Below are 15,850 nucleotides of genomic sequence, written 5' to 3'. Positions count from 1 at the left end.
GGCAGCCACCAGCTCAGGGAAGACAGCACAGCGCCACAGGCAAGCCACTCTCTGAGCCACACAGTATGAGAAGCCTCTCTCTCCCCCTACCCTGAGCCCCAAGGGGCTTCCTTACACAGCCTCGCTCTAACCTGGCCTCTGGCACTCACCAAGATGAGGAGACATTCGTTGGCAAGTTCCTGGTGCTCCTGAATAGTGGACAGCACGGACAGCACCAGGCAGCTGAAGACCAGCAAAAATCTGCAACGGCAGCAGGGAGAGGGTTAGACTGCTGCACGGACAAGACAGGCAAGGGTGGGGGAAGGGGCTGCGGAGTCACGGGAGGTGAAAAGTATGATTTGGGAAGAATTAGCTGGAAAGCAGAATCAGAATCAGAGCTCCCTGGAGTTGTGGTTCTGTGCCAGATGCCAGCAGGAGAAGCCCCCAGGCTCTGGGCTACGGAGCTCACAGACACCGACCACTCTCTCAGTTGCCCTCGCTGCTGGCTGCCGCTCAGAGAAGGGGCCGCTCAGCGGTGGGTGGCCAGTCTGTCTGGGCTGGTGGTGGAAAGAGACCGGCTCAGGGTCCCATGGTCAGGAGGCGCCCGTGGGCTCAGCCACTCACAAGGGGTGGCCCCATGCCCTGGCTCAGTTTGAAGACCGTCTGAAGAAAAGTAGCCCAGAGGTCAGCTGAGGGGCCAGGGAAGGTCAGCGGGCAAGGGAGGGGTCCCTGCTTCCCATGAACGCCAAGGTGGCTGGAACATCGCTTCATTTTCAGAAAGGGGACAACTGCTTCTGCCTTCGTGGGCTCTTAAGGAATTAAAGAAGGAGACAACTCTGAAAGGAAAGGGGACTCGGGAGGACAGGGAAGAGGGGAAGGATGCAGAGGGGGATGGGGTATGATGAGGGGAATCAGGCCTCATGGCCTGCGACTCCCCTGAGGGCAGAGGGAAGTCCAGAAGGAGATGTTTAGAAATGGGGAGAACTTCATAACCCAGCTCATCCAATACTTCCTTCAAGCCCAGCTGCACACATAAGGAAACTGAGGCCCAGACAGGGAAAGGGACTCACCCAAGGTCTCTCAGTATGTCCAGGACAGAGGTAAGGTTAGAGCACGGGTTCCCCACAGCCCGGGGGGGCTGGGAAGAGGGGGAAAGGGCATGAGGAGAGAGGCTGGCAGCCTCGGACAGAGTATGAATGCGCAAGGCAGGCCAGGCTGAGGGGCACCGGCTGCAGATGCAGAGAAAGAAACGGAGTTGTACTCGCGGAAGCGCTCCTCTGTGAGAGAGGGAAGTGCCCGACCGCACGTGCCCTTTGGAAGAGACTCCGGAGGGAATGAGTTGCTCTGGAAACATATCCCTTGTGAACTGACCCACAGCCTTCCCCAGATGTTCCCATAGTTGCCCCACCTGGGACTGCTGACACGGCATTCTGCCCGAAACACCTGCTTTGGGGCCCACGGAGACTCTGCTCACCCTCTGCTGTGGGGAGCCTGTGGGCAGGCCCTCCGCACCCCGTTCCCTTGCAGAACGCCCCTTCCCGGGGGTTGACTGCGTGTATGTGGCCCAAGTCCCTGTCCACGTGGCTTTCTTTGTGCTCCCATTTCACAGTGGCAGGGGCACAGGCTCAGGGTCAGAGAGGCTTGGGTTCCAACCCTGGCCCAGCCTGTACAGTCACCTACCTCCTCTGAGCCCGCCTGCACATCTGTCCAGTGGGAGCCGATGGGAGGACAGACATGGGAAGGGCTTCCACCCCTTCTTGCGCAGCGGCTCCCAGGCTTCTCAGAGGGCAGGCTTAGCGCTGCAAGCCAGCACATGCCCCTGGGAAGAGGAGGTAGGTAGCCGATGCTGATGCCGGTAAAGGGTTTTGAATGAATGAACGAGGAGGAGGCCTCCTTGGCCAGTTCCAGGCAAGAGCTGAGTCAGCAAAGACAGAAGGCACAGGGAGAGCGGGGGGAGAGCTCCAGCTCCTCACGTTCAATAATTAATCACAGAAAAATGCAGAAGCCACATCAGGTCCCAGGTAGGGGGACTGCCCCTGACCCTGGGTCTCGGGACTGAGGGCCCCCCGCTGAGGTCGTCTTCATCCAGCCCCCTTCCCTGGGAAGGGCTGCCAAATCTTGATGGGCCCTCACCCCAGCCCTGAACAGAAATCCTTCCGTTCCACTGCTCAGCTGACCTCACGTCCTCAGGTTAGTGGGCCACACTAAGGGCTTTCTGCTGGGGCTTCCAGAAATTTAAGATGGACACATCACAATGGGTTAAATGAAAAAAGCAGATTTTCAAATCTGAAGGACAATGGGATCCTAATTTTTAAAATACAGATTTCTTTAAAGATTTTATTTATTTGAGAGAGAGAGAGTGAGCACAGAGGGAGACAGAGAAGCAGACTCAGACTCCCCGCTGAGCAGCGAGCCCAATGTGAGACTCCATCCCAGGATCCTGGGATCATGATCTCAGCCAAAGGCAGACACTTAACTAACTGAGCCCCTTAAATATAGATATTTTTTTATATTCATACCAAGGTCAGCGGACTTGTCTTTGGTGGCAAAATTAAGAGCGATTTGGTTTTGGTTTTGGTTTTTTGGGTTTTTTTGTTGTTGTTTTTTGCTTATCTGCACTTCCTCGTTTTTTGTTTTTTGTTTTTTGTTTTTTTTTTTTAAGATAAACTGCGGTAGGGGCGCCTGAGTGGCTCAGTCGGTTGAGTTCCTCAGGTCACGCGCTCAGGGTCCTGGGATGGAGCCCCACGGGAGCTCCGAGCTGGGCGTGGAGTCTGCTTGAGATTCTCTCCCTCTCCCTCTGCCCCTCTCCTCCCGCACGCACTCTTCCTCAAACACAGAAATAAAATCTTTAAAAATAAATAAACAGGAGTGATAGCAAACTAACAGGAATTTTAAAATGCATTTCCTTAAACATACAGAGACAGAGCCACCTTTAATCCTGTCCCGCCTCTTAACCACAATAGCCTTTGCCGTTTCGTAGGTGTCCGAGTGTGGCAGCCTCTCCCCTGGGGAGTCCAGCTCACACGTCCAACTGTCCACTCAGCGTCTCTTTCTCGGCTGTCTGGTGGCCTCTCAAACCGAACATGTTCAAAACCAAACTCGACCTGCCCTCGAATCTCGCTCCCCTCCCATCTCCCCATCTCCACGAATGACTCCACCTGCCCACCAGGGGCTCAGGCCGGATATCTAAGAGTGCCTTGGATTCTTCCTTTTGCTCACTCTCTGCTCTTGTCCTTTAGCAATTTCTGTTGGCTCTACCTTCGGGATAAATCCCTGGACAGACCACAGCTCACCACCCTGACTAAGCCACCACCATCTCGCCTCCGCCTGGCCTCTCACATCCTCTCTGGCCCAACCGCGAACCACTCTCTTCATAGCAGCTGGGGTGATCTTCCTACAATGCAAAGCTGGAAATCATCACTCTCCTCAAAACTCTCTCCTGACTTCCCATCCTATTTGGAGAGCAAAACTTACACTCCGCGTGTGCAAGAAGGCCCTGTAAGCTCTGGTCCCCACGCCTCCTCACAGACCTGCGACCCTCCCCTCCATCACTGCGCTCCAACCATCCTGAGCTCCATAGCCTTCCTGGGACACCAGATTCATGTCCACCTCCAGGCTTTGCACTGACTTTGCTGCTTCCTCTGCCTGTTTACTGCTCTCTTACTCAACCAGGTCTCTGTTCAAACATCACTACCTTGGAGAGGCTTTCCCCAACCCCCCCCCTCCAAAACAGTGGCCCCATCCCCACTCTCTTTCCTTGCTCTGCTTTACTTTTTTTTTTTATAGACTATGTAAACGAATAGCAGAAATTTCACATGAAACAAACATTAAAACACCGTGTCAGCAAAGCCCCCAGTTTGTGTCCACTGAGGAGGTTCCCAAAGCTCTGAGCTCATCCTTTCCTGACCTATTGGACACCCCGGCATCTCTCTGAGAAGGGAAGAGAAGGCAGGTCTCTGACCTTGATCAGCTCCATGCGATAGACACTGTTTCAAAATTCCCTGAGCTTCACGTCCCCTGCGCTCCTATACTGGATGGGAGTTTCTCCACCCCAGAGGCTTACTCAATGCAGTGGAACAGATACACTGAACGTGATAGAGAACATCTCGTGTCCCAGGCACCTGAATCATTATCCCCATCTTCCAGATGAAGAAAGGGGGCCCAGGGAGAGACAGACTTGCTCCAAATCACACAGTGAATCTGTGTGTTCTCTCTGTCAGAATCAGCATATGGCGTTATTCATGCAACAAACAAGGACGAAGGATTGTCTCCAGCCCCCTCTGGGGACCCAATGTCTCTGTCTCTGCCAGTACAGATAGGACACAGGAGCTGGCTGGCCTGAGCTCTCTGTCATTGCCCCAACAGAGAGGTCAGACTGACATGCACTTTCTGGAGCATCTCTGCCCATCACATCTGGCTGCAGTTCGGGGCCCGGGCTGTCCCTTGCCCGACCCAGGAGGCAGAGCTGGGATACACGGGTGCTGCCTGCCTGACTCTCCGCGGCTGGGCTTAGCTCTAGCTCAAGACTCCTTACGACCCTTCTGCACCTCCACCCCCACGCCGTGACCACCCCCGGAAAGGCCACAAGGGGATGAGGGACTGAACGGGTAGACAATCTGCTTAGATCCATGGTTCTCAAACTACAGCTGGTGTGAGAATCCCCCAGAGCACTTATCAAGATACTGACTTCTGGGCCTCGTTCCTAGAATGTAAGTATGAGGAGGGACCTGAGAATCCGGATGTCTACAGAGTTCCCTGGTGCTACTGACACTGCTCCTCCGGGAACCACACTTCGAGAATCACTGGCTCAGCTAGCTGTGCTTGGGGCTGATTCAGGGATTAGCCAGCTCTTGGCTTTTTAAACAACTGCCATCATTGTCTTCCAGGCCTCACCCCACCCCCATACCTTCCTGAAATCACTCCAGGGACAGCCCCAGCACAGGGGGAGCAAGGATGGCGCTGCTAGGGACTGTGGGTCTCACGCCAACATCAGCTTCCCCCCCAGTTCACTGTGTGACCCCCAAACTGCTCCTGCTGGCTGAGGGCTTCCTATTGGCCAGACACTGTGCCGAGCCCTCTCCATGCTTTTTTTTTAAAATTACTTCTCACAACCACCCTGTGAGAGCAGTACCATAATCACCCAAGGGCTTATCACTGAGAAAACACAGGCTCAGAAAGGCAGGCTGTGATGACCGCACCACTCTGGGAATATACTAAAAAACACTGAAGTGGTAAGGGGGTACTTTATGGTATGTGGATTAGAGCTCAATAAAGCTGTTATTTAAAAGGAAAACAAAAACAAAAACAAAAAGAAGAGTATACTAGATTGTCCAAAGTCATAAGGCAGGGACCTAAACCCAAGTCCACCTGGACCCCCGAAGCCATACTACCCTCTGGGCCTCAGTTTGCAACAGGAGGTGGGGGACATTAGCACACAAGGTGAGGGACCTCAGACTTATGGCCACAGCAAAGGGGTGGAAGGGAGAGGGTCTGCCAGGAGCTTGGTTCCAGATTCTCTGGGGATGACCCCAGAGAGAGAGAGATGCTTGGAGGCTGAAGAGGTGAGGCTGTGAGTCGGAGTTCGCACAGCAGAAAAGGGTTTACCTCCCGACCTCTCAGCTACGTTCCCTTAAGAAATGCTATTTACCATCTACACTCAGCCGTTGAAGAGTGTCACAAGAGGAATGACATGGTGTGATAAGTGTTTCAGAATTACCACTCGGGTAGTGTGGAGCAGGGATTGGAGGGGGTGAGACTGATCGGGGGAAGCAGATAGAAGGTTCCACAAGAACACAGATGAGAGACGAGGGTGACAGCCCCAAAGAGAAGTGGATGGATGGAGGTTTCAGAAAGTAGGATTTGGTGATGATCTGGATATGGGGACAAGGAAGGAGAATGACCCTCCTAGTTCTGCTGTGGGCACCAGGCGGATGAAGGTGCGGTGAGCGAGCAGAGACGGGAGACCCTGCTAGGGGGACAAGTGGGGTGAGGAGCTCCATTCGGGCCTCGGGCCTCAGCACACACACTCAAGGGCGTGAAGAGAGAGACCAGAGCCGGAAATGCGGACTTGGGGCACATGGGTTGTAGAGACCTCGGTAGTGGCTGAGAGGGTTCCGAGAGCATGAGGCACGTTTCAAGGAGGACCCAGTGGGACCCCAGAGGAGCAGAGGGAGGAAACATGCTCCACCTAGGTGAGGAAGGAGCTGCCAGCAAGGTGGGAGGGAAATCAGGACTAAAGAGGTAGCAGAGATGCCAGGCAAGAGGGTTTCAAGGAGGGCGAGAATGACAGTATCAAGTGCAGCCAAAAAGTCAAACAAGATAAGGCCTGAAAAATGTCCACTGGATTTGGTGACAAATTGGTCACTGGGCACCCTGGCAAGGGCAGCTGGCGGCGGGGGAGGCGGGGAGCAGGAGGGGTGCGGCACAGGCCCATGGGGGTTGGAGAGGAGGAGGGGCATGAGAAAGAGGGAACAGCAGGCATGCAGAGAGCTAAAGTCTGCGGGAGGAGAGGCAGACAGTGGCTGGAGAAGGATGCGGAGCACAGGGACTGGGCTTTGGTTTTTTTATTTTAAGAGGCGAGAACCAGAGTGGAAGAAGCCAGGAGAGAGGGAGCAGTGGAAGATGGGGGAGAGAGAGGGAGCGAGTGAGCAATGGAATGAAGTCCCCAGGGCAGCGGGGAGGCGGGGATCCAGAGCGAGGCGGGGCCAGTGCTGAGCAGAAAGGACCCTGCCAGCTTGGGACAGGTGGCCAGGAGGAGGGGCTAGGTAGGGCAGGAGGTTGGGGGACCAACCGGGAAGCCAGAGCACTTCCTGGGGGCTGCGACATCCTCTGTAGCTGAAGTCAGGCAGAAGTCAGGCCTCCTTCTCAGAGGAGGAGGCAGGGAGCAGAGGTGGGGGAGGTTTGAACAGCCAGTGTGGAGGGAATGGACCAGGCCCTAGGGAGAGGTCCTTGGGGGAACAGAGGACCTTTATTCCCTACCGTAAGGATGGGAGGAAAGATCCAGAACATCACAGGTGCTCTGCCCATGCATTTTTTTTTAATTTTTTTTTTTATTTATTTGTCAGAGAGAGAGGGAAAGAGAGTGAGCACAGGCAGACAGAATGGCAGGCAGAGGCAGAGGGAGAAGCAGGCTCCCCGATGAGCAAGGAGTCCGATGTGGGACTCGATCCCAGGACGCTGGGATCATGACCTGAGCCGAAGGCAGCTGCTTAACCAACTGAGCCACCCAGGCATCCCGTGCCCATGCATTTTTTATTTGGTTTGGTATGGGACATTTTGGGTTTTGTTTTATTTTTTTATTTTTATTTTTTTAAGATTATATTCATTTATTTGACAGAGAGAGAGACAGCAAGAGAGGGAACACAAGCAGGGGGAGTGGGAGAGGGAGAAGCAGGCTTCCTGCTGAGCAAGGGAGCCCCACAATGGCAAGCCTTGAGCCCAGGACTCTGGGACCATGACCAGAGCTGAAGGCAGAGGCTTAAGGACTGAGCCACCCAGGTGCCCCCCTCCTTTTTTTTTTTGGTTTTGTTTTTAAGGCTTGATGGTCCTGAGGGAGGAAAGCAACCATGTAAGATGAGGGGATAATCCCGCCCCCAACCAGGCCAAAGTAAATGCAGAACCAGGCCATGCCTCTGACTTCCTGGTGTGTGTGTGGGGGGCCTCCTTCCTTCTCACCAGCGTCCCTCCTCCCAGACAGCCCTGCCAGTGTCTGTCACCTGCTTGGTCACCAACTGGCTCCTTCATTTCTACAACTGGCCCTGGGAGTAGGTGACCCCACCCAGACCAGGATCCCAAAGGCAAGTTTCTGTCTCACCCCCTGGGGATAGCAAGGGCCAGTCTGTCCCCATTCAGCCAAGGTTCCTGCAGGACAGAGCCCATAACCCCACCACCTTCCAGCAGAAAAGGTGTTTCTTAAGCCCCAAACCAGAACTGATACTGAAAAAGAGACCTAGCTAGATCTGAGGGGCTCCCCCAACTGGGGGGTGCCGTGTGGTCTGGAGGGCCCCAGGCTGCTCTGGGGAGAGCGGGCTCTTACTTTCTCTTGCAGGGGGATAGAGGAGAGGGGCAGTCGGCCAGGCCTCAGAGTGAGGCTCTTTCCAAGAATCCTCAGGGGCTGGGACAAGAAGTTTCCCCTGATCCAGCGATTCTAAATATGGCAAAGGGAGCAAAAGCACGTGACCCAGGGCCCCACACCAGGGCTGCTGCTGCGGCCGCTGCTCCTCTGGGCCAGAGGCCTGTGCTGGGGGCTCAGGGTGAGGGATGAGGTCTCAGTGGAGCCTCAGTTTCCCCGTCCACAACATGAAGGTGGGGCACACTCAGGGAAGGCTAAAGTCCCTCCAGTCTTACTGCTCCCCAGAGTAGGGTGGAGGAGAGAGGGCTGAGACCTCAGCTCAGTTCCAGATTCTTTGAGGATGTCCCTGGAGGGACAGCAGTGGCCAGCACACAGTAGAAAATATGAAAAAAATGCCCCCGCTTGGAGAACCAATTAGAAAAAGGCATTCCCTTTAGCCTGAAAAATTATAAATTGGCCCCTGTGGACGGACCCATCAGAAGCAGGCATCCCTTGTTCTGGGCTGACTGAGGCCTAAGCACGGGCTGGATTTCAGTGCCACCGGTGTCTCCTCGGCCAGGCCTCCTGGCAGTGCACAGGGTGTGCAAGGGCGTGGGCAGCCCTGGGGACAGCTCTGACAGCCATCGCAGCCCGGAAGGGCCAGCTCTACATGGTACGGCATGGCTCTGTGCCGCTCTCCTGGCCACCACTGACGCATCGGAAGCTGGACACTGACCCAAGAAAGGTTCCCCTCTAGGTCGGGCCCAGCCAGTCAGGTTGTCTTTCTCAAGCACGGAACAAAGGACCGCAGAGGAAAGTTGGCAAGGGTGCAAAGAGAAATAGACATGAGGCTGCTGTCCCAGGATCTCATCTCCCCTCCTCTGTTCTGTGAAGCCCAGACGTGCCTCCCGCTGCGAGGCCATGAAAGTCTTCTCTCTCCTGGCAGGAGGAGGTCCTATGCCTCCGAGGGCCCGTTGGTCTTGAGCTGCTGTGAATGGTCTCGGTCTCGCTAGGACGAGGAAGGCAGTGTCTTCTGGACCAGGTGTTTCATGAGTCATAGGCTGGTCCTCTCCTACCTGGACCAGCTCCAGACCCTCCTACTCCTTCTCGCTGCTTCCCCTGCCACGCCAGCCAGACTACCTGTGCACCAGGGAGGTGGGCTGAGCAACATGTCAAGGGTGGGAACCAGGAGGGAGCAGGGGCCATCCATCTGTGTGCGGCTGGCCAGGCAGCGCTGACTCCTCAAATAAACAGGGAGCGTGGGCTCCCCAAGCAGGAGGCCGGCGCAATGAAAGCGAAGTAAGGAGTGGAACACAGGCAGCCTGGATTCTGAACGCTTAACCAAGAGAGCCAATGGGAACCTTCCCCCGGTTCCACCTGAGCCGCTCCATGTGGATTTGGGTGACTCAGTTCTACATTCTGGGCTTGGCATAAGATTCCATTTGAACGAAGAGCCTTGCTGCTTTTTTAAAAAGTGTGAAATCCACCGACTTGCAGGCTCAGGCCCAAGCTCCTAAGCGCGGTTGCAAGGAAGGCCCTTTCCGCACCAACACCTCACTCCCCACCGCGCAGAGCCCAACCCGGCACTGGATACTCCGTTGTCACAGCTCTAGTCCCCCACAAAGTCAGCTGCTTTTCCCCATCTTTGTCCATGTCCTGTCTGCCCCTCCTGCAACCTGGCTGAGTCAGGGGGTGAGCCCACCCCTGGCTCCCTTCATTCCCCATCCTCCTCTCCAGGCCCCCCTCCATCATCATGGCCTTTCCTTCAACTGAGGAAAAGCTGTTGGAGGAAAGGTCTCCTCCCACAGACCAAGAGTGGGGTGAGGTCTTGTCCTTTTCACCTTGAATGCCCTGTGCCCAGCTGAGAATGGGTGCTGGGCTAAAGCTCCCTGAGAAGGACCACAGGCTTCCCCGCCCCCACCCCAACCCTCCCTACCCCACCACCCCATCCCCCGCTGCAGCTGCCTGCGGCTCCGGCTGGGCCTCTCCACCCACCCTGCAGCAGGTGGGGTGTAAGTGAATCAGGACAAGCCCCAGGCCAGTGCCACAACATTCACTCACCCACTAGCTGATTCGTGGGGTAGGCACCCTCGTGGGGGAGATGGGGAATACACAAGGAGAGGTTCAAAATGTGAATTTGTGCCCCACAATGGGCACAAAGTTTACTTAGGGTGTCTGGCTGGCTCAGTCGGTGGAGGGTGTGACTCTTGACCGTGGGGTCCTGAGTCTGAGCCCCATGTTGGGTGTAGAGCTTACTTAAATTAAAAAAAAATGTGAGATGATGATGGAAAAAAAATTAAGCGAGGGAAAGGAGAGAAAGAACACGGGTACGGGAGTTCAGGACTATTTTATAGAGGGGGGGTGGGGAGAGCAGCATTGAGAAGGTGACTTTTCCGCAGAGATCTCAAGGAAATGAGCGAGTGAGCCATGTGGGTATCTGAGAAAATAGGGTTCTGAGCAGAGAGGAAAAACAAGTGCAAAAACCTGAGCCAGAGGGTGCCTGGTACATTCCAGAGGATCACGAAAGGAGTGTCCCCAGGAAGGGGGAGAGTGGTGGGCGGCAAGGGCAGAGAGGTAGCGGAGGTGGGAAGCAGATCTTCTCCTGGCTCCTGTGAGGATTTTGGCTTTTGCTCCAAGTGAGATGGGGAGTTCTGAGCAGGGAGTAATGCGATCTGACTTGCGTTTGCAACAGCAAGGACTGTTGAGTAGAGAACAGTCAGCGGTGCAGAGTGGGGATGGGGAGGGGGTCGATGGCATTTGCCATCATACATGGCTATATGATCCAAGAAAAAGATGCTGGTGACTTGTGCTAGGGGGATGGACATGGCAGGTGAGCAGAAACTAACTCTATTTTCACGTAGAAAGATCCCATAGAATCAATCCTCTCATTTTTACAGGGGAAACTGAGTCCCAGAGCGGGGCATGAACCACCTGTGATCATACCCTAGGTCAGAGGTGGAGCTGGGTCTAGCACTGAGATTTCCTGATTTCCTAAAGTAATATTCTTTTGATTTCTCCTCTTCCTATGGGAGGACTCAGGCACCTGCCCCTCACCCCCACCTCAGAAACTCCTTCCTCTATGCACTGGGTTGGGGCCTTGCCCCTGTCCATCCTGCTGTGTGTGACAGGGTAGCACTGGGTTCAAGGATTTCCCAGGCCTCCAGCTACTTGAGCCTGGCAGGGGTCAGGGTCACCCCTAAGGAGCCTTCTGTCCTCTGAATCAGCAGAACCTTCCCAAAGGGGGAGAGGGGAGGGAGGGAGGGAAGAATCCAAACCAGGGGAAAGAGCTTAGTCCCCAAGACTTGCTTGGTTGTCAGCACTCCGGGAACAGAGAGAGCATCAAGAGCTGACAAGGTGGAACAGGAGATTCAAGGAAGGCCGGGCCCCCTGGGGAACACAGGCCCCAAGGTTGAGCCCAGCCTAGGAGTGCTACAGACTCAGCCACTGAGAATCCCACCCAGTGGGAGCTTTAGGGGGCATAGTGGGGTGAGGTGTTTAAATACCTTTGCTACCAGTAAGCAAAGCAGTATGCAAATTCATGGGCCACACCTGGGGCAGTTGGTCGCAGCTGCCTGAGAGCCTTGCTCCCCATGGGAACCCAAAATCCAGGTCCAGCCAGACTGAATCCTGCAAGACTGACTCCAGTGGGCCCTGACAGTTGGAAAAGGTTTGCTGGGTGACCTTGGGCCAGGAGCACAACTTCTCTGAGCCTATTCCACAGCCAATGTGAAAGGGTGGTTAGGAGGGTCTTGCTTAGGCTGGAAGCCAGTGATAGGATGCAGACATTTTTTCTGTTCTGCCTGTAATGGGACAGGCTGCCCAGCCCCTAGTTCCCGCTGATTTAGAGTGCTCTAAGAGCCAGGAGCCTGCTTGGGGGCTCTCCGCCCTTTGTCAGGGTTGGAGGCTGTAGAAGGCGAGGCACAGGGGCCTGGGCAGAGCTAGGAACCGAGGTCAGTGGGCTCTCCATCCGACTCTGCCACCACTCAGCTGTGGAGGTGGGAAGCTGTCACTGAATCCGACTTTACTCCTGAGGAAGGGAGTGAGGGAGGGTCTCTGAGGACCCTACTTTTCACTCATCCATCTAGGACTGGTGATTCCACCTTCCCCAGTGGGAAGTGAGGTCCTAGTCGCTCCTGAAACTGTCAGTCCTGAGGAGCTTCTAGAGTCTGAGGAGAGGCTCTTTTACATTTCATTTGCATGGTGCTCATTTGCATGGAAAGTCAATCTCCAAAACTCCACTATAATTGAATAATAATAGCAAGGAGGAATGGGGTAGACCAAAGCAAAACTTCCAATAGCTCATTAACCACAGAAAGGGCGCTGGAGGTCAGGGAAGGGGACATATTGCACTCCTGACGCCCCCTCCTCGTCTAGCCGAGGAAGACGGAACCCTGCAAGTATCAGAGCCAAAGAACAGACCATGAATTCAGCTCTGACCCTGACCTCTGCCAGACTCAAGAATTCGGCCTTGTCTTGTGGGACTTTGGGCAAGTGAGCTGTCCCACTCTGGAACTCAGTTTCTTCGTCTGTCTAATGGGGCCAGGGATCCCTTTTGCAGCAATCTGGAGGCAGGGGTCTGGCCCAGATGAACCCCGCGCTGAGGGGTTGCAGAAAGCCTTGGGTTCACTTAGGGACACAGAAGAGGTTGCCTCCAGGCGGGACTCCTCGGGAAAGGGAGGGGCTCCTGGGAGGAGGGCTCTTGGGAGGAGGGCTCCAGGGGGGACTCCTCCCTCCGTACGGCCCTCTACCCGCTTCCCCTACAGGAGCCAGTTCCTCTGCTGCCGACGCACAGCCGTTCGGCGTTCCGGGGTCCGCAGGGCGGGCCCCGCCCCCTGGACGCGGGGTGGGGCTTACTGGAAGGGGCGGGGCAGGCTGGGGGCGGACCCCGAGGTGGTCGGGGCTCTTGGTCGTCCCCGGGAGGGGCGGAGCTTCGCCGACACACTGCACCCGGCGCAGGAGGGGCGGGGGCGGCGCTGCGGCTCGGGTTACCTCCTTGCGGCCTCCCCCGCCCCGCCGGCTTCTTTTTCCGTTTCCAAATTAACAATTGAAAACGCGGCGGCCTGAAAGGCGAGCAGCGGGCCAAGCGGAAAGTGTGAAGGTGCCGCCGCGTCCCCGAGGACGGGGGGCGGAGAGGGGGGCGAAACACCCCGACTGCCCGGGGCTCGCCCACCCACCGAAGCGGGGTGTGGGCACTGAGCGCCCCGGGACACAGACGTGCCAAGGCCCCGAAGTCGGGTCTTGGCCCGATCCAGCCCCTCCTACTGTTCTGGTCCAGTATCTCAGGACCCAGTGCCCAGGCTCCGGGTGGTGCTAGCCCCCGAGGGCGCTGGCGGAGGGGGCGGGGCACCAGGGCTGGGTTACTGCTCTTGAGGCTGAGTGCCCAGGAGGGCAGGTGCCGGGCAGCACAGCACCGTCCTTAAGGACTCCCAGAGTCAGCTAGGTCTGCCTGTGGCCTCAAGTAAGTCATTTCACCTTACAGAGACTCAGTTTCCTCATCTAGAAAATGGGGAGGGACGATGCAGAGCTGAAATGAAATGAAATGAGAAGATGTGTGCGGTTGGCCCACAGCGAACACAATAGATAATGGTGATGATACTGAGTCCTTGGCATCCTTTCACCTCCTTGTGCACCAGTGGGGAATACTGGAATTGACTGGTCTTTTCCTCCCCTCATTTCCTCAGGGCCTCCCCCAAAGCTCCCCTTAACAGATAAAGAAATTGAGGCCAGGAAGGTCCTCATAAGGGGCTTCAAGTCATTTGTGAGTGAAAAGAACCAGGACCTGAGCTCAGACCTGACCCTCAGGCCTGGATTGGTCTTACAGAGATGAATGTTCCTTGGGGTCAGAGCCTTGGGCATTGGACACCCCCTCATCAGTGTCCAAAGACCCGGGTGCTGATCCTAAGGCAGCTGGAACAAATGAGTGGGTAATAGAGAAAGTCCCCTCTCCCAGGCATGCAGGAGCATGGACCAGTGGGCCAGAGGGTGGATACCAGGGAAAACTACAGTTTCTGGTCCCCCCAGGCCCCGGGTAATGTCAGCGCCATGATGCTGTGACTTTATCTATCCTGTTTACCACTATCTCTCCCACGCCTAGAACGGGGCTTGGTGCATTGTAGGTCATCAATAAATACTTGTTGAGTGAATAAGTGAATGAATGAATGAGCAGGTCCCCTCTTACACAGCTGTGGCCTCCCACTTGCCACCAGTGTGAGGTGGTCTTCCTTAGGGAGATGGGTTTGGGGTGAGGTGCCCTTCTCCCCAATGTGGAGACACAGGGCCATAGCATGGGGGGAGGAGACAGAAAGCAGGAGGAGAAGATAGAAGAAGAGTTTTCCAGAAAGCAGAGTGGAGATCAGCTGTGTCTTCCTAACCTCCCCCTTCCCACTCCTGTCTGTCCAGGGACTAACCCCTTTCCCCCTCCCTCCAGCCACTTCACTGACTGCCATGATTCAAGCTCCATCCCCACCCCAACCCTAGTCCACTTACCTCTGGCTGTCTGAGAGTTCCCTCCCCATTTACAATCCTACAATGGTTCCTTACTGTGTGCCATCTAAAATCCAAGCTCTTCAACCCAGAGCTTGAGGTCATAAACACACAAGCATCAGCCACTCTCTACACCTCCATACCCTGTACATTTCTACCCTGGTGATTTCTGTCTCTCTCCCCTCCTCGGGATGGACACCCTCCCTCCCCAAAAATCCCTGCTCTGCTTTGGGAAGCCATGCTCCCCCAGCCCCTTGGGATTCCTGGAACTTCTGGGTACCCCTGGACGCCCTTGTGCTGAGACTCTTCCTACCTCTGTTCCTGCCAGCACCCCCCACCTCATTTGGATCCATGTACCAAGGGCAAGGCCAGCCATGACTCCCCCACATCCCCCAGGATGGCCGATTAAAGGCTCAGACAGTATCTGGGAGGGAGCAAGAAGACCCAGATCACCGGGGCCTTGAGCATCATTGAGTCAGGACCTTCCCACTGTCCTGTGAAGCCGAGGGCTCTGGATAAGGGCATCTTGGGGTGGCTGCAGAGGTGGGTAGGTGCAGTAGGACCAATGCAAGCCAACCCCAAACACTGGCAGGGCTGGGGAAAGGGTCCAAATGGGGACCCACAAACTGTTAGTCTAAATATTGAAAAGCGTAACTCAAGCTAACAATCTGTTGGATAAAATATGTTCCACCCTTCCTGACACATGCACCTTCATAACAATCTGGAAGGCCAGGTTTGGATTTAAGATCTTGGACTCTTTGGAGTTCCATGCAGGAAATCTGGCAAAGAGGGGTTCAAGCCTCTGGTCCCCAGCGCACGGTGTGCCCTCTTCTCTTCCCGCACTGGGCTCATGCCGCACCAGGAGGGGTGTGGGGTACACGCCTGTGGCTTTCCTCGCCTGCTCTTTCAGGCTCCATCTCCATGGGCTGCAAACAGCTGTCCTTGGCTCTAGAAGAGCTCATATACCTTGGCCCTTGGGATGATGAGCCAGGAAAGAGGCCTATACAAACCCTGGAGGCAGGCATAGGGGTCTGGGAGCCGGGAACTGCAGGGTTACCCGGAATGTGTTCTAGAATGAGCAGGGCTGTGTAAGGTTCTGAGCTGGTAGTATGCAGAGCCATAGAGGCTGAGCGGGCAGAGTTCTGGGCCCCTCCTCTTCCCTTGAATCTACCCAGAGCGACGTCACTTTGATATGTTTTATAAATCGTGCTCCTGCGTCACATTTCATCTAAGGAACCAGACCTACTATATCAAATAGTTTGCAAAACACTAATCCAGCCCCTTGCCTCCTACTGAACACAGAGGTAGCTAAGGCTATGGGGAGCCAGTGACCACAGT

At 55.4% G+C, this 15,850-nt stretch overlaps 1 protein-coding gene across 2 annotated transcripts in view; it reads right to left on the bottom strand.

Moving 5' to 3' along the window:
- The window catches only part of LOC111143291 (potassium voltage-gated channel subfamily Q member 4), a 51,351-nt gene that overhangs the window by 21,413 nt on the left and 14,088 nt on the right, over positions 1-15,850 (bottom strand). For both annotated transcript variants that reach the window (XM_022496932.1, XM_022496933.1), the window contains exon 2: positions 150-240. In XM_022496932.1, coding sequence (XP_022352640.1) covers positions 150-240 — 91 coding nt within the window. The remainder of the gene's footprint in view (positions 1-149; positions 241-15,850) is intronic.

Source organism: Enhydra lutris, unplaced genomic scaffold (genome assembly GCF_002288905.1).
Source record: "Enhydra lutris kenyoni isolate GAN:26980312 unplaced genomic scaffold, ASM228890v2 scaffoldscaffold9, whole genome shotgun sequence".
Lineage (NCBI taxonomy): Eukaryota > Metazoa > Chordata > Mammalia > Carnivora > Mustelidae > Enhydra > Enhydra lutris.
Note: the sequence above shows the minus strand (reverse complement) of the source record. Positions and strands in the feature narration are given on the sequence as shown.